Below are 26,267 nucleotides of genomic sequence, written 5' to 3'. Positions count from 1 at the left end.
CAAGTTCATGGTGAGCTTCTCTTTCTGCCTTCACTGTAGTCACCATTTGGAGTGCCTTTGCAATCTACCCCCCTCCCCCTTGTTTTAAAGTTGTTTTGCAAGTTTCATGATGTAACTTTTTTTTTTAGTTTTATTGGCGCATAATCCACATCATACAATTCAGTTGTTCAGTCATGTCAAAAAGAATTGTAGTTATTACCAATTTCTTTTAACCCCCCATGACTACATTACCTTAACAATGAACTGTGTAATCTAGTGCTCCCCCCTCCTGCCCTCACTGTTTACTCCCCAAATCCCCTCACTCACCCATCTCCTTCACCCACCCTACCCTCACTCACCCCATTTGCCTCACCCACCCTATACCTCACTCACCCCATCTCCCTCACCCACCCTACCTTTCACTCACCCAATCTCCCTCACCCACTCTACTCTCTCACCCCATCTCCCTCACCCACCCTACCTTCACTCACCCAAGCTCCCTCACCCACCCTATACCTCGCTCACCCCATCTCCCTCACGTACCCTATACCTCGCTCACCCCATCTCCCTCACCTACCCTATACCTCCACAAATCCTTGTATCAGTTATTATCTGTATTCCACTCCTGTTCTTCGTAAATGGTTAAACCCAATAGAAATGAGAAAGAACAAAAACTAAATGAAGTGTAAGGACAAACGATAGCAAGATAGAGATAACGGTACCACAATGGGCAGGAAAGAAAGGACTTCCATCTGTATCCAAAAGGCCTGGATCAAGAAAGAGATCCTTGCACCTGGAACAAATTCAGGTTGGCTCTAGAGGGTGGTCACACAGCCCACTGTCAAGTTTTATCTGCCTAATCAGGATTACAATAATCTATGTTTGATAGTAAGGCTGTTCTAGACCTTCACCTGTGGCCAGGGGCACTGCCAGTGGCTGAACCTGCAGACTAAACACTCTGCAGATGGGTTTGGGGCTCTCACTGCCCTCCACAAATTGGGTGTCCACAGTTTAAGCTCTGACCGTTTTCCCTTTGTCCTGTTTGAATTGTGCACTTGTCTCCTGTGCATCACCAAGCCGGTGTGGTTTCTGTGTGCACTTAGACTGAGTTGCCTCCTTGCTTAGTTGGCTGCTTGTTTGATTACAAGCCTCTCAGAGCAGCGACACTATTCTTCTGGTTGTAGCTGGACACCATCTGCTCTCTTCACCATACTTGTGGCACCCTTATCTCCAGTGATCAGCTCATGAAAGCGAGTATTGAGCCGGGCCATGTTTATCAGGACTTACGGTTCTTGTATTGGGACTAGAGGTAAGTAGGCCCCCACTCGGGCAGTCATCTTAGGACAAAGTTGAACTCCCACATGACCCACGACATTAGTGCCGCAGCAAACTAACCAGCCAATAATCAAGCATCAGACACACATGTGGAGCCTGCGAGTCTTCTCTGTGTCGTTCCAGTTTAGAGTGTGCCGCCGTAGCAAGCACAGCAGTCCTGCCTTTATCGAGACTCTTTATCTGCTATCCACTACATTTTCCTAGCTCTTAAGCAACTTCTGCATTGACTAGTATAGCGTTAACTAGCTCTACTTAAAAAAACAAACATTTCCCTTCAATATTTTTTACGTTCATTTCTAAATTGGTAAGGTTTTAAATTGGATAGCAATGGATTCATAAAATGTATCTTGAAATGGTAGAAGATAATGTAGCTGGCCACCGTCCTATGTGGGAATTACTTTCCTTTGCCCTAAGAGTACAGTCAAGCCAGTGCCGGTCAGATGCAGTGTTCGCCTTGGCTGCTCAGTGAGCTGCTGGCAGGTGGCTGGTTGTGCTCCCTGGGGCTCCGCAGGGGACAGTGTGCTGCTGGGCTCCAGAAGGACCGCAGCCCGGAGCTGCGGTGTCGGAGACGGCTCAGTGTAGCGAGGGATTGGTTTGCGTGTGGAGGGACAACGAACTTGTCAGGCGTTTTCCTTGTAATGTCTGTCTGTTCCAAGCTTCTCATGCGAGTGCGGGGGACCGTAATGCAGTGTGCGTGCTTGCACCAACAGGGAGTGCAGAGTCCTCAGGTACAGTCTAAATTAGTGGGCAGTATAGAAACTAGGAGGGTGGGGTCTTTAATAAGCAATCATTCCTCTCATTTTCAGCATTTCGGTGAATAATATCACTTTTGTGCGAAACCACTAGCCACACCTCAAGAAAAAAGATGAGGCTTTCTACTCCAGAAAAGAGTTCCAGAGATGGGCATTCTCCCCTTACTCACGATCACTACAGAGGTGGCACAAATTTGGAATACTGTGTGTTAGAAGCTCCATATCATTCTCAAAATCTGTCAGTAGGTCTTTCTTAACAAAATTTACCCAGACCAGTCTTCAGTCTCCTTTGCCCATTGTTTTCCCACCTTGCCTTCCCTCCATCTGACTGGCAGAGACATACCATCATATTTTCTGTTATTTAGAAATATAATCTTTTAAAAATATAATCTTTATGTTTTGTCTAAATATACTTCACACCTGGAACAATTTGTCATGTTTCTGTGCAACTATCACCTGCCCATCTTTGACATTCCGGTCGCATGTGAGTGGCAATGCGCCATGCTGTGCATGCCTGGTTGGTGGCTGACGAGACCAGCAAAAGCTGCTTTTTCCATTAAGATTGATGCACTGTCTTACATTTATCCCAAGATTGCTTGAGAAGGTGGCTAATTTTTATATAATGGCTAGAATGGTGACGCTCCTGAACAAGAGAGAAATAGAGTGTATTCTAACCTTGTTGAATGGTTTTCTTTTTTAATGTTGCTTTCATGACGTAGGTCTAAAGCCCAGGAGGTCCATTTGATTCTGTGTGTTCTCCATAGGAATGTTTGAATATCCCCACGCTGCTTCCCCAGGATCACACTGCCTGCCTAAAACACAAATTCCTCTCAGAGACCAGTCACAGCTGCCGCTCTCTGGGCTGTAGGTAGTTGGGTCCGCTCCTGTTTACTTTAATTTCTGTAGTATATTTTTATGATGTCTTATGTGCACTGATTATATTCTCTTGCTGTGCAGTTTCTTTTCTAGCCTCACTCTTATCTATTTCCTCATTTTCTTGCAGTTTCTTAGGTAGAATTCGGGGGAGCCTCTGTGGTGTTCATCTTCTAGCGAGTTCCTAGGGTGATTCCTCACCGGGCCTGTGATTGGGCTGATCAGGAATGCCACGCTGCAGTTGGCATCGACAAGTGGCACTGTGTTTCTTGCAGGGAGGAGAGAGAATGGCCCCCTGACTGTAGCACACTTGGGCTGGTTGTCTAATTCTTTGTTCTTTTTCCCCAAATAAAGGCTTTTAAGGGATTGCTAGTGGTGAGATGTGTGACTTTCAGTTGTTCACATCATATAGTACATGCATACCATCTCTAGAGAGTCTGGGTTAAAGCCAACCAGTAACTGTAATGTTTTGACATTCTTAGATGTACAACGCAGACCAGGAGCAGATTTGAAGAAGTTCAGAGTGAACTGGTGCCCGTGAGTATGTCAGAAACGGAGCACCCAGCCTGCACTTCCGGTGACAAGAACACTGGGCAGACATCGGAAGTAGAGGAAGTCGCCTGCAGTCTGGTTTCTGGTGATGTAAGCAGCAGCTTAGAAGAAGAGTTGAATCCATCGTCAGCAAGCATTGAGCCAACTGCGTGCCAGCCTCATGAACACAGTAATGCAGCAGAAGTGCAGGAGAATTCCAGTCCAGGTCATGATGGAGGGGAGGATTCTTGTGCTCAGACAGACCGATGCCCAGAAACATTGGAACAAACTGCTGGTTTTCCCGATGCGGATTCTCCAAAGCAGGTTTCCAAATCCAGTGAAGAAGTGCAGACAGTAACACAAATCTTGGAGGAATTAAGGTCATCTACCTTTACAGAAGCAGCTAGTCCCCAAAGCCCCTATGACACAGAGTCTACCAAGAAACTTCTTTCACAAATAAAGACTGTTTCACCGTCAGAGGATTTGTTGGAAGAAATTGAATGCGAGCTCTTATCTACGGCGTTGGCAGATGAACACCACGTGCCGAATGGACTGAATAAGGGGGAGCATGCGCTAGTGCTGTTTGAGAAATGTGTGCAAGAGAAGTATTTGCAGCAGGAACGCACCATAAAGAAGTAAGTGTCTGATTCCCCTCCGGTGTTAGAGATGGGATCCTTTCAAGGAAAACCACAGTTGAACTGTTGACAGAGTGGTTGATCGATAAATATGAATTTGCTAAATAATCAAGTAATTATCAAGTTTGCCTAGCTACTTAATGTCTACATATCAAGGGAAAATCTTAATGTTAAATAGTATAAATTCATCAAAGATCGAGAAATCTACATAAAGACAAGTCAAATTTTTCAGTTTTGAAAGAATGTAGAAGGATCTAATGAAAATTAAGACATTCAGACAAATGAGAAGTCATTAAAATGCAGTATTTGTTATTTTTTCAACAGCTTCACTGGCACATAATTCACACATCATAGAATTCAGTAGTTAAATCACCTCGAGAAGAATTGCCCAATCATCTCCACCCTCAGTTTCAGAACATTTTCTTCGTTCTTGGATGCATCACCACTGGCTTCCGATTTCTCACGCCCTCCCTGGCCATGCCCCCAGGAAGCCATTAATTCAGCTACCTATCCTGGATTTCATACAAAAAATCAACAACAACAACAAAGTGAGACAGGAAAAGCCTTAATCATGACGATGTACAGTAAGCCCCGGAAACCCTTAGGTCTACAGGGTTGTTAGGAGTCAGGATTGACTTCGTGGCAGGGAGTTCGGGGTTCTTGACCCATTTGATACCGATGGTAGCAGCCCCACTTCCCTGCACCTCAGGGAACTGACCACCAAAGTGTGCATCACGAGTCCCTGAGACACGCACTCGCTTCCTTCCGGTTTAGGATTGCTGATCTGAAGAGGGAGATGCATAGTTGAGGTTCCCAGAAGCATGTACTTAAACGGGCGTCATTGCCGTTATCTGAGTTCATTTCATGAAATACACAATTTACCAAGAAAATGATGATAATCTTATTTGCCAGAGAATCTTAGGCAAAGTAAAATGTGTAACTTAAAAAGATGACCTCGGAATGTCGACTTATTAATCACTGCTCTCTACTTCCTAATATGCAGATGGATTCTATTCCACATCTCAGCCCCATCTTTACTTATATTTTACCTGTTCTGCCCTTTTCACATTTTAGATTAATTAAAGAAAACAAGAGGCATCAAGAGCTCATTTTAGATATTTGCTCAGAAAAAGACAATTTGAGAGAAGAACTTAAAAAAAGAACAGAAACAGAGAAGCAGCATGTGAACACAATTAAACAGGTAAAAAAATGGCAACTCCTTGATATCCTTATTTTAATTTATAAGATAAATGCTCCCTGATGAGTTGTATAAAAATTAAACTTTTGGAAGTTTAATTATGGACATTAAGTACAGAGAATGACTTAATACTTAAAGCAGTCTTTTCTGTAGAGTGGAAAAGAGTGTTCAAATTTTCAAAACAAACCCACGTTTTTAAGTGATCTATGTGATTGTATTTTGTATTGTAGACATCTGGGAGTAGAAGGCAAGTTGATTTGACAAACTACTTGTGCAAGTGAAGGGAAGGAGCAACATACTTTACAAGTTTATAGCTGACATTAGAATTGTCCCATGGGCGGGCTGTGTGAGGGACTGCAACCCACAAGAGCAGCAGTTTGAAGCCACCAGCTGCTCCCCAGGAAAAAGATGAGGCCTACTGCTCTAGAAAGATTCCCAGCCTCGGGGACCCCAGGGGCAGTTCTGCTTTAGGACAAGGTGACCCAACTCCCGCTTTTGAACAATTTTTCCCGCATCCTACAACGTTTTTAAAAAGTCCTCTCATTTTTGGAAAGAATTCATGACAAGCTAGGGTATACGGTTTTTGGCTGCCATGTGGCTATTTCGCCAGGATATGAGTTTTATCAATGGTGTCCCGCTTTACCAATGTTAAAATCTGGAAACCTTACTTTAGGGTCCTGTAGGATAGCTGTGAATTGGAATTGATTCGATGGCCTGAGTTTTATACTGCGAAGATTGGCTCGTCATTTGATATGCCTAGCTATTTTCCCTAGCTTATCTCGTTTTCTTGCCTTTCTTTCTGTGTCTCTTCTCTCTGCTCCCCGCCTCCTTCTCTCTCTTTCTCTCATACTCCCTCTTTGGTGCCTCTCACTGTTCTGCGTGGAGCAACAAGTGGATACATAGACCAGGAGCAAAGCTCAGCTGCTCCGTAGCTTCTCCTGTGGATGAGAAAGAAACGGTTGGCCTCCGGCGTCTTTCCTTGTGCTCCACACCTATCACAGGAAATTGCACAATACCAGTCAAAGTCAACATGTTGTAATAACCAGAAGTTCCACTTGTTTATGCCTTGGCATAAGTAATACACTTTTACACAGTTGCCATGTGACTATAGTTGTAAAAATCCTTTGGCCTTAAATCCTGAGTTTTATGTGCTTCAGATGCCATGCAGTCCATGTAAATCAGTCTTTGAACTGCACGGTGCTCAGAAACCTCCGAAAGGGCCGAGTCACTATTTTGGTGGTCAGTCAGGTGCTACCCTCAACAGACAGAGGGACCACACCTGCTCCTTTCAGCAGCTTGTTAGTGATTTTTCTGTCTCCAGAAGAAACTGAAAATTGAATTGTTTCTTCTTTTGCTAGCACTTAGAAAATGACACTTCCGACTAAAATTCTGGGGTGGCAGGAGTCTCTCGATTGTTTGTCTATGGCTGCTCTGTTCTTTTTCTGCTTTCTTTTGGGTGTTAAGTGAATATTTTATAATGCAACGTGCTCCTTTCTCTGATGGCTTTTTCTTTCACTGTTCTTTTGATTATTTCTTTAGTGACTGGCTAGAGCTTCCATACGCACCGTACTTGATCAGGATTGCTTCTGCTGGATAAAAACTTGATCCCAGTGGCTAGAGGGATGTTGCCAACCTTGAATGTTGGTTTGCCTGCTCGGCTTCCCTCGTGTTTGTGTTTTCTGTCCTCCTCTGAGGTGCTAGTGGTTCCCGTGCCACACCTAAAGGTAATATGGAATTCACTTTCTTTACAGTTGGAATCAAGAACAGAGGAACTGAATAAAGAAGTTAAAGCTTCCAAAGATAAACTCGTAGCTCAAGACATTGCCGCCAAAAATGCAATCCAGCAATTACATAAAGAGATGGCCCATCGGATGGAACAGGTGTTTTTTCACATCTTGTCATTCTTAGCTTGATACTGTCGTGATTTTTCTTGTCTATTAAAATAAAGTAGCCCTGGTATAGCATTTGGGACGTCATTGGTGTATTAAGAGCAATAGCTTTACTCTCCTATAAAAGTTAGCCATTCTGAACATGCTAAACCACTACATAAATACGCGCTTATTAAGAGCAACTGAAATTAATGACGGATGCATGTAGAATGCACAAGGAAAGGAGTCCCCGCCTCGTCTCTTTCCATCCCATCCTTTGCTGCATACAATCCCAGCACAGGCCAGTGCAAACACCCATGTCCCCACCCAGTCTACACATGGACTCCCCAGTCTAATTGTACAGGTTGACATTTCCCCCTTTCTCAGGCCAGACTGGGAGAATGGATTTGAACCTCACACTTCAAGGCAGCTTGAGCGGCGATTATCGTTTTCAGAACTGTGAAGATTTACCACTCCTCTTGGGCCAGGTGGACCAGATGCACCTTGTTAGTTGCATTTATTCCAGAGAGGGACTTGATGGCGCCCACCCTCGCACTGAAGGTGGAGCACGTTGGACCCTAGTGGCCGTTATTTGTGTGGGTAGGATAAGAGGTCTCAATTCTAACTCCTGACCTGACTGGGCTCGAGACCTCATCTCTCACTGTCCCCGTGGACTGACTGGGGGATCAGGGTCTGACTGGACCCAGCATATCAATGGGGGAAGTCACAGAAAGGACCAAATACGTCTGCTGAATGAAAGCTGGCTGCGCACCTGGATGAGACTGAGTTATGGCTTAATGCATTGCTTTGTCCTGTAACGTCAGTGTTTTCCATGTTATTTTCAAATTGCGTGGGCACGTCATCCCGGAAATGCAGTGTGACGACCAAAAGACACATTTGGAAGATCCTGGGAAAAGCTTACCTCAGTTTGTTATTGTTTGAAAAGTACGATGTCATTAATTCTGACTAACATTTTTTCCCAAAGGCCAGCAAAAAATGTGAAGAGGCCCGCCAGGAAAAAGAGGCAATGGTAATGAAGTACGTCCGAGGTGAGAAGGAATCTTTAGACCTCCGAAAGGAAAAAGAGCTACTTGAGAGGAAACTTAGAGATGCAAATAAGGAATGTGAGAAAAACACTAACAAAATCAAGCAGCTTTCTCAGGAAAAAGGAAGGCTGCACCAGCTGTATGAGACGAAGGTATACCTTGTGCCGTTTCTGCCCAGTGTTGACATGTCCTCTCTGTGTGTCCTGTTTAATCGATCACCACAACACAGCCTGGTGAAGCATGACAGCGTTGTGTTCCTAGAGTAGCTTCCTTCTGAAGAATGTGAATGTGGTCGGCATCCTGATACCTTGACAAACTTAATATGCATGTATGTAGTTGGTATGTTTCAATCTTAAATGCCTGCCAGAGAGGTTGGGGTGGGAGTGGATGAAGGTATCGACATGTACTGCTTCTTAGTTCACTTTGATGGAGAGCCCTTTTAAAGCTTTTGATATAAATTTGTAGGAGGAAGGAGATTTTTCTTTACAGGGAGACTTTATTGTGGTAAACTGTGGGCCTAGTGGTGTCAAATGTTAAGGATGCTTTAGCTGGAAATATACTTTGAGTAGTATCTCAATGAAAAAGCGTACTGTAGGAACACTTTGATATCTTTCTTACAGAAAAACATGCCCTTGGAGGCTGGCCATGACTCAGATAGTTACTGAGCGACTCAGCGGCCCAGGGAGTAGAAGCAGCCTGGTGGGGCATGGTCATGTTCTTACTGCAGTATCACTTTTACGTGATAAGTGGTAGTTTTTCGTTGTTAAGTTTTCATTTGGAAATGTTCTCAAGAATTCTGACAAAGCAAATTTTGTTCATCTCTCACCTTTACTGTCAGCCCTTTGGGAAGAAATATAGAGCTAGGCATATGCTCACACAGCCAGTTAGCTAAAATACAAATGCAGGCCATCTTTACGTCTATTAATTTGATGGGCTAATTCACTGCCCTCTTATAATTTGAACTTTGAATCAGTTTCATGTCATTTCAAAGTGAATTTTAGGCTCTCTGTGATTTGGAAGGAATGTAATGGAGTAAATAGAAAAGTAGAGATTCAATTTTTTTTGCAAGAAAGATGTCTTTCAATTAATTACTAAATGGAAGAAAAGGGATTGGAGAAATTTCTCCAAAATTATCTTCACAAACTTGGAATTACTCTTAGTTGGAGGGTGGCTTAGAACAGGCATCGTCTTAAACCAGAAAATAAGCAAGCAAGCAGCCGTGTCGAGAATTGATGCAGTTTCCCCGCAGGCTTGTCACTGTGAGGTGCAAACGTCGTAGGACGGGGAAGAAAGTAAGGGCCTCTGGACAAAGGTAAAGGGCCAGAGGAGACCCACTCACTAGGCTTTGCAGGCTTAGGGTCGTCGGTGCTGCAGTCCCCCCCCTCCTCCACTGTGCCTGGAAAGCAGCCGTCGCTAATTTGTACGCCCACCAGTGAGGGGGATTACTGTCTAATAAAAGTTCATCTGTAGACACAGAAAATGGAATTTTCTGTCATTTTCGTGTGGTGAAATACCGCGGTTCTCTGTTAGCTTGTATTTAAGACTAAGACCTGCAGCCCGCTGTGCAAGATCAGGTGGGGGCCACCTGGCACAGCCCCTGGGGGACCGTCATGTTGGAGGACAACGTACGTAACTGGTGGATTGTTTACGTGAAAAATATGACCTGGTGCTGTTATTTTAGGAAGGTGAAACAACTAGACTCATCAGAGAGTTGGACAAATTAAAAGAAGATATCAACTCGCACCTCATCAAAGTAAAATGGGCCCAGAACAAATTGAAAGTTGAAATGGATTCACACAAGGTAGGTGACAGCAATCAATCAAACCTTTCTTAGACTCAGTTTTAAGAACAAATGTGGCAGCAGTTGATGAGGCAAACAGCCTGCGCCAGGATATTTGGTGTTTGTAAAAAGAATACTTCCTTGGGTGCTTCATATTTCAAATTTGTTGGAATGTTATATTTTATCATTTACAACCCCAAATTATCCTGGTTCTTTCAGCACTTTTAATGTTACATTTTATATTAAACATGGTCTTGGTGGGGGGCAGGGCAGGACACCAATGGAGAGGGCAGAATCTAAACACTACCAAAAGAAAACTGAGAAAAATTTAAATTATCAAAGATGCTATGATTCTTATAATAAATATTATTTCCATTTTGAAGATAATTAAGATTTTAAGGCTAGAATAATTTTCCTTATGTATTTGTTATGACTTGGATCCCCTTGATACTGTGTCTATTGCACCTTCCTAAGGCCAAGACCCTTTCATACAGTTCCTCTTGTTGTGGCGACCACCCCCAACCTTAAAGTTATTTTTGTTGCTACTTCATCACTCATTTTGCTACTGTTATGAATGGTCATGTAAATATCTGATATGCAGAATGTATTTTCATTGTTAGAACTTGAACATAATTAATGCATAGTGATTCACCACAAACAATATGTAAGTCTATAGTGTGAAATACTTATTTCTAATAACAAATAAATGAAACATTGTCTTGAAGCAGGGTGTAGCTTCAGTCACAGTCTTCACTCACGCCAGGCACTCATAGGTGGGTGAATCTGCCTGTGGGCGGACCCGCCTGGAGACGGATAGAGGAGCGGTGTCTCGGTTCCTAAGACCATCAGAAATAATGTGTTTTCCGATGGTCTTAGGCGACCCCTGTGAAAGGGTCTTGCAACCCCCAAAGGGGTCGCAACCTACAGGTTGAGAACCGCTGATCTGTTTGTTGACTGTCAGAAACAATGGAAAAATAAAGCAAAATCAAAGCTAGAATCTGATGCCATAAATTCAAGCCCTAAATGAGCTTGCATTAGAGGTCATCAAATTCTGAGGGTGTTGGACTATGGAGAAAAAGAGCAACCCCGAAATAGGACTTAAGCCAGAAGGGGGGAAAGGCTATAGAAATGATCAGTAGCCTTGTTTTTAGAAACAGACTCGATGATACTGTGTGAAACCATACTGATAGGGTGCCATGTGAACTAATTCTTAGTCAGCAGGGCTCATCGTGCCCTTATATTTACATTTGCTATTATCAGGGAGGGTAGGAGGCCTCTGTGTGGACACAGTACTGTATCAGGTGATGTGGAGGAAGAAAAGCCAGAGGAAACCTAGCACTTTCTGCGAAGGTCGAGGGATGGGATCTGGGTGGCCTGTTTTCTGCACGTGGCTAGTGGGCGGCAGTGTCAGCCTCCGGATACAAGGATGCATGTGTAGTTGTGATATGGCCCTGCTTCGTGGAGTGACAGGGACCAGGTTTGCCCTCGCCCTTGGGAACCGGAGACAGCAGAACAGACAAAGGTGCCCAGACATAGTAGATACACAGCGCAAGACAGTGGCCCTTGAGAGAAGGAAACAAAGTGGCGCAGAGAGGAACGCAGCAGAGTCCTTGCCCTGAACTGAGGAGACAGATCCCAAGAGCCTTGGTGGTGTGGCGCTTACACAGTGGGCCGTTGTGATCTGCAAGGGTCGGCTGTTCAGACCCACCAGCTGCGGCTTTCTACTCTTGTAAACAAGAGTCTCAGACTCATAGGCTCCCTAGAGGCCCCATTAACCTTAGTGAGCTCGGTTTTTGGAGAAAGAGACCGCAGCGGACAAGATGCAGGTGTCTCTAAAGAAACTACAGAGACAGGGAAAGAGCCACCAGGAAGAGCCACCCCCCTGAGCTCAGCTGCAGTCATTTAAAGAAAGGTGCGGACAGAAGGAGAAAACGGTTGAGAAGTGTCTGCTTAATGGAGGAAACCTAAGTCGTGGGGCGGTGCCCTGGCTGCTGTCTGGGAAGGCAGGGTAGCAGCATCTACCTCTGTCTGGAAGGGATAAGCAGGGAAAGCCACTAGGAGGCAGTGATCACGAAATTCTCCTTTGCAACCCGGCTGCTAGCCTGCACCGTGAGGCCCATGGGTTCTCTGAAGGGGGCTTGTGGAGCAGCTGCTGCAGGGCAAGGGCGGGAAGGAAGGAGGACTCCCTGGAGGAGGTGGAAGGGAAAGGGATGGCGGACATTGTGAGGTGCTGAGTGAGAGGAAGGAGCGTAACTGCCAGGTGGTCAGAAAGAATCAGAGCAGGTAAGTCTGAAGGAAAACCCCAGGGAAGTCCTTGGGTTTCACGAGCGTTTCTGCAAGCCTTCCGAATGGCTCTATTCAGAGACTAGTTAGGAACGGAAACCAAATTACGGCAATTAGAATCGTTACCACACTTAGAAACCAAAGGGTTTCTTTTAAATGTATGTGCTAAGCATTAATGCTTTACTTTTCTTGTCTTGGCAGAGATGAAAGTGAATAACTTTTAGAAATTTGCTTCCAATTTATAGATTAAACTTTAATGGCTATTAATTAACTGCAGACTGAATTTTCAAGTTTTGGGCAGAAATCAAATAGTAGTACTTGGATTGTATCAGACCCCTCAAGGACAGTGCTAGGACCAGCACTCTTCCCACACCCTGTGACCAGTGTTTTCATGTCAATGCAGGAAACCAAAGATAAACTCCGAGAAACGACAACAAAGTTAACCCAAGCCAAGGAAGAAGCAGAACAGATAAGAAAAAACTGCCAGGACATGATTAAAACCTATCAGGTGCGCTGCTCTTCTCTTTTCTTTTTCTTAATTAAATCATTTTATTGGGGGCTCGTACAAGTCTTATCACAATCCATCCATCCGTCCATTGTATCAAGCACGTTTGTACATTTGTTGCCATCATCATTCTCAAAACATTTGCTTTCTGCTTGAGCCCTTAGTATCAGCTTCTCTCTTTTCAAAAAGACATCTTACTGATGCTACCCATCAGCAGCAGGCTTGCCTCGTGAAAGTTTGCAAGGTGTGAGGTGTAGACTGGATGTAGTAGGGCAGTTAAGTAAACCAGGTGATTTGCTATGTGGAAGCATATGCAGCTTCAATAGAGAGCCCGTTAGAAAAGTTTTCAGCCAAATGCAAACCTCAAACTGGCAGAAGAATGAAAGAGTACCAGGAAATGTAGAACTGGCCACAATCAGCCAAACCACATTGTATTACGTGACTCGAGTTTGTTACCCTCCCCGTCCACACCAAACTGAAGTCATGCTCTGCTTTTGGGGCGCTTGTCTTTCCATACCTGACACGCCCTCTGGGCTTCACAGACCAGTGGAGGTGCCCCGCCTTCTTCACTTTTCAAAGTATAAAACCTTAAAACGACACCATTCATTTCATTAGGAGTCCGAAGAAATTAAATCGAACGAGCTTGATGCAAAGCTCAGAGTCACAAAAGGAGAACTTGAAAAACAAATGCAAGAAAAATCTGACCAGCTAGAGGTGAGTAGTTCTTATATGCAGATGGGGAGTACTGCTTCCTAGATGCATTTGTTGTCGTGTGTTCTAAGGACGATACATGTTATACTTGGCTTAGTGCTTCATGATTGTGCTTCCTCCTAACCCTGCTCCAAGATGCATCATGCCAAAATAAAGGAACTGGAAGACCTGAAGAGAGCATGGAAGGAGGGCACGGATGAGCTGTGGACGCTGAGGACAAAGGTAATCCAGTCAGTAGCTGTGGTGCCAGCCACGGGGTAAATACTGCGTTTCATTCGGATGGTGTTTAATGGAGAGGAAACGAGGTTTATATGCCAGTTTTCCAAAGTGAAACAGCTCAGAGGATTCGAACAGCAACAACACGCATTCTTGTGGAGTGAAACGTCCTCAGTTTCCATCTCGGCCACGTGTTTGCCGAGCATACCTGGGTCAGAGCACATTGGCTGTCTTTAACTTAAGCCTGGGCCTCGGATCTACAGGGAGGCTCCTCAGCATCAGTGTAAGATAGTTGGGCCTTAGACCAGTGGATGTCAGAAAAACAATAGGAAGACTGTATTTCTCCTGGGTATGTTTAACAGCCTTAGGTGGATACAGTTTTAATTTCTAACAATCTATCCAGTGTTTATCGTCTTTATTGTTTAGCCTTTTTAATATAAGACCATGACTGAACGGGAGCCCTGGTGACAGAGAAATGAGCTGCTAACCACAAGGCCAGTGGTTCGAACTCGCCCGCCTCTCCTAGATATAAAGATGAGGCTGTCTACTCCTGTAAAGATTTAATGTCTTAAAGGGGGCAGTCCCACCCTGTCTTCGTGAGCCAGAATTGACTTGAGGGAAGTGAGGGGGTTTTGTTTAGTTTAGTAGCTTCAGTGGCACATACCATACAATTGAATGCTTTAAGTTTACTCAAGAGAGTTGTACCACATTAACACCACAATCGATTGTACATTTTCTTCTGTTTTGGAGCCAGTATTCTTAGTGCTCCATTTTCCCCCTTGGGTGGTTTGCTGGATGACTCTGAAACGTGGGATCAGTGTGTATCATGCATTTACTTCAAACTCGGGCTTTTAAAGGACCTCTCTGAATTTCAGATAATTCACACCTGTCCAGAACGATCACAGGGAATGCTATGTACTTCCCTGTCTCTTTTCCAGGCCAGTTCTTTTGAGGTGGGTGGGACATGCTCTAACTGCCATGGCTAAAGCATGAGAGCGCTGAGCTGCACACTCAGGCCGCTGTGTCGCTGTTAGGTACTGGCTCAGTGGCCCTCTCTGTGACAGAATGAGACACTGCCCAGGCCTGGCTTCTATGCCTGAGCCCGTAGCTGCAGCCACTGTGTCCATCCATTTGGCCGAGGAATTTTAGCTTCTCATCATTGTGTGTTCTTTAGATCATCGAATACTGATTCAGAACTCAGATTATTACTGTGTTACACTAGTTTACAGGGGATTGAGAAGCTACTGCTTGTACTTTAACTTGGTCATGATTATTTCATAGGTGAAATGTCTAGAAGATGAACGATTAAGAACAGAAGATGAATTATCAAAATATAAGGAAATCATTAATCGCCAGAAAACTGAAATTCAGAATTTACTGGACAAATTGAAAGTTGCTGATCAGTTACAGGAGCAGTTTCAGAGGTATACACTGAGGACTCACTGTGTCTCAGGATTCGGACTTAAATGCAGTTACTGTTTGGAAAATGTATATATATATTTACAATTTCTATCTTAGTTTGACTTTTTAGAAGTCTTTTTAAGTGTCTATCATGACTTCTAAAATCAAAGTTTATATTCCTTGAACATCGGTGGAAGCCATCTCTGAAAGGATGATTGGGTTTAGTCTGTTCCTAGCTTTCCAAGTCTTATGCGTGCACAGTGGTTTTTCTTTAAAGGTCGGTAAGATGTTTGTGATGATGGGACCCACTCCTGGGCCTCTTCCTCCGTGAGTTAGCTAAGCCGTCTCAGTCTGCCCCTGGCAGAGCCTGTACTCACAGTGAATCCAAATAGCTTCTTCTCTGGGCCTCACAGATAGCCACGCTGCTGAGTGTCGCTAACGAAATCCCCACCACCCACTATATTGGCGTGGCTGTAAATCTGAGCCCTCCCTCGTGTCCGTGACCAGGGCCTCCCCTACCCCTTGCCAACATCTGTTCCAAGCCTTCCGTGAGTCGCCGCACTTCTGGCCACCCCATTACTTTTCCACTTACTCTTCAAAGATGGTGATGTCGTCTCAGAAAAAAACAAAACAAGAAGGCTCTCTCCACTTCCTGCCGTAGCGTGTGCTCCTGCAGCTGGTCCCTTTCCTCCCATCTGTGGTTGTGGAAGACATTCTGTTGCTCTCTGAATCTAGTAGTTCTCTCCACACGCGCCTGCCGATCCACACTCCCGCTCTCCTTTCTGGTGGCTTCATGTTCACCACCTGCTCCCGGTCTTCCACCCGCCTTTCTGGCCCCAGGCTTCACCTGCTGCCTTTTTTGTGCTCACCTGACGCCGCCCTGCATGAGCCCAGTAATTCTCACCTTGTGCTGCAGGACCTTCCCAGCATCCCCAGCCCCGATGGCTGCGCTCACCTGTCCTCTCATAAACGAGCTGCTCCAGTTGGCGCTGACTCAGGGAGGGCCATTGTCCCATCATCTTAATGATCCAACTTGGGAGCCCAAGAGTCAGCCTGGGCCCTTCTTGCCCCTTCCAGCATCTGACCATGCAAAAAACGTTGCTGATGGCCGGCCACTCTTCAAGCGCTTTCACATCTGTCTCCTGGTTTCCGTTTGCACTGCTGCTGCTGGCAGGCCACGCCATCGGCGGCAGCCCTCTGGAGACCTGCAGCGGCTGCTAAGCTAGCTGTCCGCTCGCTGCCCTCTCATCCACTCCTGACTGCAGTTACAGCCACCTTCTTTTTTATCATTTTATTGGAGACTCTCACAGCTCTTACAACCATCCACGCATCAATCGTACCAAGCATATTTGTACATATGCTGCATCATCATTTCCTAAACATTTCCTTTCTATGTGAGCCCTTAGTGTCAGCTCCCCTCCACCTTCCTGACCCCTTGATAAATTATAAATTATTGTTTTCATGTCTTATACCGACCACTGTCTCCCTTCAACCACGTTTCTGTTGTTCATCTCCTTGTGTGCGGGGAGAGGATTATGTGTCTATCATTGCGATCAGTTCCTACTTCCTCCCCTCCTCTCACCTTACCCCTACCCTCCTGGTATTGCTATACCCATTTCTGCACCTGAGGAGTTTGTCTGACCTGGATTCCGTGTGTCGTGAGCTCTTACCTGTGCCTGTGTGCATGCTCCGGTCTATCCAGAACTGAAAGGCAGGACTGGGGTCATGATAGTGGGGGGTGAGGAAGCCTCAAAGAACCAGAGGAATATTGTGTCTTTCATCCCTTCCTTGTGACCCTTCTCTGAGGCGATGTCCTGATGTCTGCAGATGGATTTGGGGTCGCTGTTCCAACTGCTCTTGTTCTCAAGAGTGCGTTTTGTTGGTTTGTTTTGGGTCTTCTGGTACCTCTTAGCTGATTCTGTCGACACCTCATGATCACACAGGTTGGTTTGCTTCTTCCATGTGAGCTTGTTGTTTCTCTGCTAGATGGCCACTTAGTTAACGTCAAGCCTTTAAGACCCCAGACACAATATCTTTTGATAGCCGGGTACCACCAGCTCCTTTTGAAAAGCTAGTCTGTGCAGTGAGGCCTCTCCTTGGTTTCCAATGGCTTCGAGAATGGCTTGGTCCATTCAGACACCTCATGTGGCTTGTCAGGCCCTTCATGACCTGTGTCTGCTTCTCCCTCCCACCTCTCCCCGCTTGTCTTCTGCCAGGCAGTTTCTGCATGTATGCTGATGATCTATATCCTGAGCCTTGTGTTAGCCGCCAGGGGGCAGTATGTTCCCTGATTGAGCACATGCTATTCCCTCTGCCCTGGGCATTGCTTTTCCTCCCACTGGCTCTGGCTTTGCTTTGAGGCCAGGCCTCCTCAAACTGTGGCCTTTAAGCCACTGGTTTTTGCATGGACAGTGAGTCAGCCACGCTCATTGCTCCCTGTGTTGTTTCTGCCAGATGATTTCAGGCTATCAAGTGGAACTGTTCCAACAAAGACCATGTGACGTGAATGCCTACATGGTCACCCTCTGGCCCTTTATCGGGAGAGTTCTCCAGCTCCTGCATCACTTCAACACCACTTGTTTCGATGAAGACACCTCTCCTTGCCGTCCTCTTAAAATGCTCTCATATTCATTTCTGCGCTTGACCCAAAAGCTTCTTAGAAAGAGCAGCAGACACCCCCGTTCGTTTATACCCACCACTTTTCGTTCCTGGCATACATTCCGTAAAACCCATGGCTGTCAAGTCAGTTCTGACTCAAAGCAGCACTGAGGTTCGAGTAGAACTTTCTAGAGCCTTCCCAAAGGCGTTACCTATGCAGAAGTAGACTACCTCACCTTTCTCCTATGGAGCAGATGGTGCATTTGAACCACCCACCTTTCCATTTGCAGCTAAGCACTTTAACCAATGTGCCCCCCAGGCTCCTTCCGCGTCCGTAAGTATTTGGATGAGTGAAGGAAAGTATCCTTAAAATGCATTCCGTTTGATGAGAGCGCTTGGGCTGCTAACCGAATGTCCTTCACTGATGTAACTTTCTCTTCAATGCGCTCCTTGGTTTCTAGGGCTCAGCAGGAGGTTGAAACTCGGAAGGAAGAGGTGGACAGTCTTAACGCGTCAATGAACGACCTCCAGAAAGACATCGCAGGCAGCAGGGACAGGGAGTCGGAGCTCCTTCTGTTCACGGAGAAGCTGACGAGCAAGAACGCGCAGCTCCAGTCAGAGTGCAACGCGCTGCAGTCTCACTGTGACCAGCTGTCCTGCAGCGAAAGCCGGTTACAAAGCCAGTGCGAGCAAATGACAGAGGCCAGCGCTCGTTTGGTGAGTCGGGATCTACCGGCCACGTCTGAGGAAAGGCGGGAAGGCGCACCACGCCATTGCTCTCGCCGCACACGAACGGCAGGGCTGGCTCAGGCTCTTCTCCCCCAGGGAATGGCAGGTGCCATACGAAATGCCCGTTGTCTTTTGGAATGGTGCCATGTATCATAAGATTTGATATTCTGAAACAATTACACGGAAACCCTTCATTTGCATAGAAGAATCATGGATGTGTGTCATTTCCACGTGGGATTGCACTGTATCCTAACAGGGTACTGTAAGTGCCTGTGTTTTGTGTCCATTGTTTCAAAAAGGGCGCGCTGCTGTGGCACTCTGCGGGCATCCTCCTTCACAGCAGCGATCCAGAGACGTTCGGACCGACGAGTTCAGAGGCCCTGGCACCGGTGGCCCTGCGCATCGGGTGGCCCTGCTCTGCTCCATGCACACAAGCCTGGTCAGGAGTGACGGGGAGACACGCTCCTGCGCACTGACCAACGTGAGTGGGGAGAGATGAAGACTGACAGTTCTGTTTGGGTTTGTCTCTTTTGTTACTCAGGAAAGTCGATTGCTGAAGGAGGAAGAACTACGGAAAGAGGAAGTCCAGACCCTACAAGCTGAGCTCACGTGTAGACAAACGGAAGTTAAGACATTAAGCACGCAGGTAGAAGAGCTAAAAGATGAATTAGTAACTCAGAGGCGGAAACATGCTTCTAGCATCAAAGATCTCACCAAACAACTTCAGCAGGGTATGCAATTCTTCCATGCGTCTTAGTAGTTTCCCCTTCCTTCCTTCCTTCCTCCCATCCATCCATCCATCCATCTTTCCTTCTTAAATTAAAGATTTTTGTAGAAAAGTGTGTTTTCTAGTACATGATAGTTGGATAGACATGTTCTTTTTAATGTACTAATGTTCTTAGACCAAAATGCTTAACTTCTTGCAAGGCCATAGCCTGTCTTCCGCACTGATTGCCCTCTACTCACAGAACCAAAGATAGGAGGACTGGAACATGCTTCAGTGTTTGTCTCTTTGGATCCCATATTCCTATCAGTTAAATTTGAGCATTTGTTCCCCAAATCAGATATGGTTGTTACAGAGGATAAATATACACTACTCACCATTAAGTGCAGTAGGAAAAATATATTTCAAAATTTGAAAGGATGGGACTAAATATAAATTCTAATGCCTTCTTCCAACTTTTCCCTGTAAATAGTTTTGCCCAGCTCCAGTGCCAAGGGTACTTCTACCCTGCTTTGGAAACCACTTAGAAATTATTGATGTTAGCAGAAAAGACCTGGAAAGGTTTATAGCCAATGGCTAAGACTGCACTCCAGGTTTCTTTTATTTCCAAGTTCATGGTCTTAGGTCCCTGGGCTGTGTGTTAGGTCCACAAATATATGTGTCTCCAGGCTTTTGACTCTTCTCTACCCCTGGTGGCGTAATGGGTTACTCCTTAGACTGCTAACTGTAAGGCTTTCCGTTCAACTCTATCAGCTACTCCACGAGAGAAAGATGAGGCTCGTAAAGATTGGAGCCTCACAACCCACAGGGACAGTTCTGTTTTTGTGGAGGGCCACTCTGCGTTGGAATCCACTTGACAGCAGTGAGTGCTGAGTGAGTGGCTTACAGTAATCTGATCAAAGAAGTTTAGTACTCAGTGACCGTGGGCCATTTCAGGTAGCTGCCATTAATCACTTTGATGATGCAGATGGAACTGAAGGGAGATTGGTGGGGCCGCAGAAAATGGAGGGTTTTTCTGTAACTGTAGGGATCTCCCACATCTCTCAGAACGCCTTGAAGTTAATAACTTCAACTCCAAACATTAATGTGCAGCCCACCTAAGTGAGACCATTGTCGATTGTTGAATTTTTTGTGTGTATGGACATTTTCAAATGTCATTTTATATGGATGGCAACTTAAATCCCTCTTCTCTGCCCTACGTAGTCAAGCGCTTTTGTTTGTGACATTTTTGTCTAAGACATTTTGTCTAATTTTAACAATTAAAGTCAGAGGTGGTAGGAGTAAGTTGTCGTAATGATTGTCTCAAGGAATCATTTCTTTTCCTCCAGCTCGAAGAAAATTAGATCAGGTTGAAACTGGGAGCTATGACAAAGAAGTCAGCAGCATGGGAAGTCGCTCCAGCTCTTCAGGTAAAAAGGGATTGATGGTAAAAAGAAACCACCTTTAAGAGTCTGTGTGTGTGTGTGTGTGTGTGTGTGTGTGTGTGTGTGTGTGTGTGTGTGACTTTGCTTCATTGTGGAAAGGGCTGATACATAACTATATTGTAAAAATGTTGCATTCAAGTAAGCATCATAATTATTTTTATGTTTCAGGTTTGTCCTGGGATTTTGTATCATCTGTGACTTGCCTCCTTACTTACCTGATTTCCTTCTGTCCAGCAAGTTCTTTATTCTGTTTCTGGTTTTCTCAATTCAGATTTGTATCCGTTCTTCCTATAGAGAACTTGGTTACGCTATATGCTTATATTTTATAGTTCTTTTAACACCTGAAAATTAATGACATGGTTATCATTAAGTATCGTGTTAATAAATGCGCGTATATGTTAATCTTTTAACTTAAATCCATACGGAGCCCTCTGGTTTCACATTGCTCACATTCTGCTCTTTTGAACTTGATTTCTCAGCTGTGAGCGTTTGAAATGTTACTCGCACTAAGGAGAGCGACGGGTGTGAAGAGTGACAGACACAGAGGGACTCTGTCAGTACTGATGGCATCGAGTGCACTTAGTAGCTTTGTCAGCAGGTGACATGAATTGACATCATGTGTAGTGTAGGGAAAGGGCCCTGGTGGTGGAGTGGCTACAAGTTGGGCTGCGGTCGGCATGGTCGGCAGTTTGAAGCCACCAGAGTAGCCGCCCTGTCAGAGACAGACTGGGCTTTTGACTCCCGTGGACAGGGAGAGTCTGGGAAGACCCTGCTGGTCACTGTGAGGCAGCACTGACTTGAGGACAGTGAGCGGGGCAGAGTGATGATGTCAGAAAGGCTGAGGCATAGTTCATTCTTAAAAACTGTCATACTTTGCCCGGGACAAAGGTGGCTTCAAAATTTAAAAATTAACTAAGCCTTTAAAATAGTATACGTCATCTTTTGTCATGCTACAAATGCTATCTACTACTCTGTCTGTTGTTATCCTGTGACAAGTCTTGTGTGTGACTGTGATGCTGGAAGCTACACTACTGACATTTTAAATGCCAGCGGACTCACTCGTGGAGGACAGATGTCAGCGGAGCTTCCAGACTAAGACAGATGAGGAAGAAGAAGGACCACTCCTCCGGAGGGATTAGCTACAGGAAGCCTCGTGAGGAGCGCAGAAGGTCTCCGATACATTGAGTGCCACCTTAATGGTGTGAATGGAGCTAAGCTTTTGGGACTTTCATTTCTTTTTCTGGACCATCAGAAAAACAAATAAATCTGTGGTGAAAGAAGTACAGCTAGAATGTTCCTGAGAAATGAAGATGGAAAGAATTGTCTTTTAGGATACAGTCTTAGGAGTGGCGAGTCCCCAGAGAAGGACACATGCTTGATGAAGCAGGGGTCAGCGTCAAAGACCCTCAGCAAGATGAATTGACAAGGCTGCAGCAGTGTACTCAACTGCAACACCTGTGACCGTGGTACAGGGCTGGGCAGGTTTCTGTTCCGTTGTTCATGGGATTGCTGTGAGCAGGAACCAGCTAGATGGCCCCTCCCCATCCGCCAGGTCAGCCCTTGGAAGCCCCAGCTGCTCTGAGGGAGCATCGTTCGGCTCCTGTTAAGGTTGCCAGGTTACCGCCTCAGAGCCCACAGGGGCAGTTCTGTTTTGTTCTGTAGGGTCCCTGGGAGTGCTGAAACTACCGCCCGGCCAGGTTTCCTTCAGGACCCTATGACTTCCCAGGAATCGCACTTCAGGAAAACAGGATTCTATTATACTAGTGGAAGGTTCTTGTAGTAGAAATAACACCGACTTTGAAATTATAGATAGGGACTTATATCGCAGCTCTGTCATTTATATGATCTTAGGTAAATCTCTAAAATAGGGCTGTAGAAATATATCTTTGCAGTGCTCTTTGATAGAGGTAAAAATAATAGAAAACACATTATAATGCATGTAAATGAGAATTAAATCCTATGGGCTAAGTGATACTGTTTTTCCCGTTTTGAATTAAAGTACCCAAGGCATGAAGGGATAAAAACTTGTCCTAAGTCTAATGGCTACTAAGTGGAGGATGAGGGGGAGGGGCTTGAATCTATGCAGGTGAACCCTAGAACATAACCTCTAATCTTGACCTTCTGTACTCTGAGGGTTTAACCTGGGTCTAACTTCAGATGTATTAATCAGACATTTTTTTGAGTTTCTTGTTTCCTGATTCCCATTTCTTCATCCTGCCTCTGAAGGATGAAATAGACCTTGCTGGTACTTGCATCATCTATCATCCATCATCGGTACATTCAGGGACAAGAAATCAGGCCAGCTCTGACTTAAGCAGGGCTCTGTGCCCAATCCCGTGAGACGGAGTCTTTGAACATGGAGAAATGATTTCAGACTCAGTCGTCTCTAACTGGCCTCTTTGGTTCTGGTTTTGGCTCAGGGTCCCTCAATGCCCGAAGCAGCGTGGAAGATCGGTCTCCGGAAAACACGGGCTCTTCTGTCGCTGTGGACAACTTTCCGGAAGTGGACAAGGCCCTGTTGATCGAGAGGATAGTTCGGCTGCAGAAAGCCCATGCCCGGAAAAATGAGAAAATCGAGTTCATGGAGGACCACATAAAACAATTGGTGGAAGAAATCAGGAAAAAAACAAAGTATGTAATGTTACGGTAGTACAGCTTGTACTGAAATACTATTACTTATCGGTTAGCTGCTATTTTTAAACTAATCATTTTAAATGTCTGCCTTCCAAAAATATTTCTTAATTATACCCATTCAGTTGCCAGTCTTTATCAGGTACCTATTATGGCCTTGGTTTAGGGAATACAAAGATAAATAAAAACACAGGCCTTACCGTAAGCTTTCTGTTAGAGGTTTGTTTGTTTGTTTTAAAGATACCCAGAGAATTTGGGGCTTACGTTTTCTACCTCCCTGGATCTCTCTTTTGTGTTCTGACTGGTTGGCCAAAGGATCTATGTGATGGTGAAGGTAGGGAGAATGTGTGGGCTACTTTATCAGGCACCTACTAAATCCAGGGCACTGCCTGCTGATTGGCAACATCTCACTGAGTTTATTGCAAATGCCCCATGAGAGAGTGAGTTTGTCAGGTTTGCAGATAAAGGGGACCCAAATCAAGTAACCAGGTCACCGCTCCTGTAAGTGACCAACGAGACCTTGAAACCCAGACCTGGCTGACCCCAGAGCCCGTGTGGCGCCAACTGCCTCTCACACATGCCTCCTTACTCGGGGTTCAGTTCGTCTTTAGATTATAAGTTTGTACCGTGAATTTTTCACATGAATCAATTTCAAGCTTCCAGAAAACTTGGTTTACTAGTATGAAATTAAAAAGTGAAACGCAGTTCTAAAGTTAAAACCCAAAAGCATTCATGGTAATCCCCTAAGTAAAGAAGCAGCTCAACTGTTTTGATCTAAATAATAAGGAAAGGGGTGAAATTGTGTGTGTGTGTGTGTGCGCGCGCGCATATATATAAAATTGTAATGCCTTGTTCAAATGAATATGGGGTCATTTAGGAAATCTTCTAAGTAAGGAACAATCTTGTCTCACATAGACCTTTACGATTCTAATTCGTCGACTCGTGTAAATGTATGTATAATTCTGCGCGCACTCACGCGGTCGGGTTCTTTTGCTTGGCAGAATAATCCAGAGTTACATTTTACGGGAAGAGTCGGGTACGCTTTCTTCAGAGGCTTCTGACTTTAACAAAGTCCACCTAAGTAGACGGGGCGGCATCATGGCATCGCTGTACACCTCCCACGCCGCCGACAGCGGGCTCACCCTGGAACTCTCTTTGGAGATCAACCAAAAACTGCAGGCGGTTTTGGAGGATACGCTACTAAAAAATATTACGTTGAAGGTATTTGCATTTCTCATTCTCGCAGTCCAGTGGCAGGCACGTAGGTGGGTAGTTTCTATACCAAGAGATGTACTCATTCGGACTAATGTGTTAAACCAGTGAGGAAGATGGAGAAACAGTAACATCAGTGAACACTAAACTGAAGTTGTTTGCTCTGTTGTAGGTTCGTTTTCAGAAAGAACCAGAGGTTGACACTGGGTGGATTGGTAATTGATTGTGAATCAATTTTGTTGTGATTAATTATTAACATGACTTTTTAAGATTGAGGATTTATTTTTTACAGGGCTACACAGATCTTGGTGGTTACTCATAGATTTGAAACTCTAGTAAATAAAAATCTAATGGACTAAAAGTTTCTTTGGCTTCAGTAAAAAGAAAAACAATAATTATTATACTCTTCTGTTTGTTTTTATTGAGAGATCATTTTATTGGGGGCTCTTACCGCTCTTATAACAATCCATTAATGTATGGAAAGTAATGATCATGCTCTTGAAGTAGACACGCCCCCTTCATTGAAAGCAGGGGTTGTCACACATAGTTTTAGAAATAATTGGAACTCTTTGTTGCAAATTTATAGGTAAAACGATTTTAAATGGAATCCCTTTGTTGTTTTCATCGAACTTAATGGTACCGTTTTTGTCTCTCCCCCTTGTTTGATTTCAAAAGGAAAACTTGCAGACACTCGGGACAGAAATAGAACGCCTCGTTAAGCAGCAGCACGAACTGGAACAGAGCACCAGGAGCACCTGACACAGAGTACTTCCAGCAGACGGACGGACGGACGGACACAGGCTGCACGAGGGCCAAGGGCCACTGACCACTACTGATGGGAGCATCTCTGCTTCGTGTGCCAGCTGGTGAAACCCCTTGTTTTGCTCTATTTGTACCAAAAAGTATCCGTTTACAGTATGGGACTTTGTAAAGAGTGGGGAGTAGCGTGGATGAGATGAAGTCTGTGTGTGGCGCCATGCAGGAGCCTGCTATTAAACCAGACTCGTTCATTTGCTAGTAGTCATATGAAGTGCCCAACAGGGCTGTAACAACCTCACACTCCCATTTCTTCTCTTTAAAATAGGGAATGTCCGAATGAACCCACTTTCAAAAATTATGCCTGAATTCACCATTCATTAATACGTTCTTTCTCCAATGTCCAGACATCTCCAGAGATGATAACAATGTTCATGTTTTGAAATTCCACTGATAAGCATTGAGTTGTTCTTCAGGGGTCCTATTTGTGCTTCAAGCAATCTTTTTGTTTTGATTTTAATTTTCTTCTTTCACGTTCATGGAAGCTAAACTTAATCAGAGAGTGAGGTGACTGAGTAGCAGTGAGCAGGCATCGCGCTGCCTCTGCCAGCGATCTACACTAGGTACATTCTTTTTTGATGTTTCTCATGTGTCGTTTAAAGTGTTTTCTAGACTTGATTGCTTACTTAAGAGTTAAAATATTTTTAAATCATTTTTACATAAAATGTGATTTTAAATAACATGTGCATTTAGCAAATCCCTGTGGATTTCAGCCAGTTTAAAATGTGAACTTGATTCAGTCATGAGAACGGAGACCAACAGTGAGCTTTTTGAAATGGAAACAATTTACTTTACAAACATTGAGTTGAAAGGTAAATATGATCATGTTTCAAATACTTTTGAAGAATCAGTTCCCCCAAGAAATCAGCAAAATGAGAGACAGTTGACCATTTTATTTGAACACCATTTTTTACAGGTTATATAATTAAATACTAAAGGGTAATTATCATCTATGACATGTTCTGGTATTTTTATTTAAAATACAAAATACATCTTTGTAACCAAAATAATTTAACCAAA

General features: G+C 44.6%; 1 protein-coding gene across 1 annotated transcript in view; it reads left to right on the top strand.

Moving 5' to 3' along the window:
• Positions 1-26,267, top strand: part of CCDC186 (coiled-coil domain containing 186) — a 38,023-nt gene extending 11,756 nt beyond the window's left edge. The window contains exons 2-16 of the mRNA XM_075534640.1: positions 3,422-4,105; positions 5,180-5,306; positions 7,055-7,183; positions 8,157-8,369; positions 9,899-10,018; positions 12,684-12,788; positions 13,401-13,499; positions 13,632-13,718; positions 14,994-15,136; positions 18,173-18,428; positions 18,982-19,171; positions 20,493-20,573; positions 23,009-23,219; positions 24,221-24,440; positions 25,107-26,267. Of these exons, the coding sequence (XP_075390755.1) occupies positions 3,483-4,105; positions 5,180-5,306; positions 7,055-7,183; positions 8,157-8,369; positions 9,899-10,018; positions 12,684-12,788; positions 13,401-13,499; positions 13,632-13,718; positions 14,994-15,136; positions 18,173-18,428; positions 18,982-19,171; positions 20,493-20,573; positions 23,009-23,219; positions 24,221-24,440; positions 25,107-25,190 (2,688 nt within the window). The 5' untranslated portion in view covers positions 3,422-3,482 and the 3' untranslated portion in view covers positions 25,191-26,267. The remainder of the gene's footprint in view (positions 1-3,421; positions 4,106-5,179; positions 5,307-7,054; positions 7,184-8,156; positions 8,370-9,898; positions 10,019-12,683; positions 12,789-13,400; positions 13,500-13,631; positions 13,719-14,993; positions 15,137-18,172; positions 18,429-18,981; positions 19,172-20,492; positions 20,574-23,008; positions 23,220-24,220; positions 24,441-25,106) is intronic.

The sequence above is a fragment of the Tenrec ecaudatus genome, chromosome 16 (genome assembly GCF_050624435.1).
Source record: "Tenrec ecaudatus isolate mTenEca1 chromosome 16, mTenEca1.hap1, whole genome shotgun sequence".
Lineage (NCBI taxonomy): Eukaryota > Metazoa > Chordata > Mammalia > Afrosoricida > Tenrecidae > Tenrec > Tenrec ecaudatus.
The sequence above is the reverse complement of the archived record's forward strand: the minus strand, read 5'-3'. Positions and strand labels throughout refer to the sequence as shown.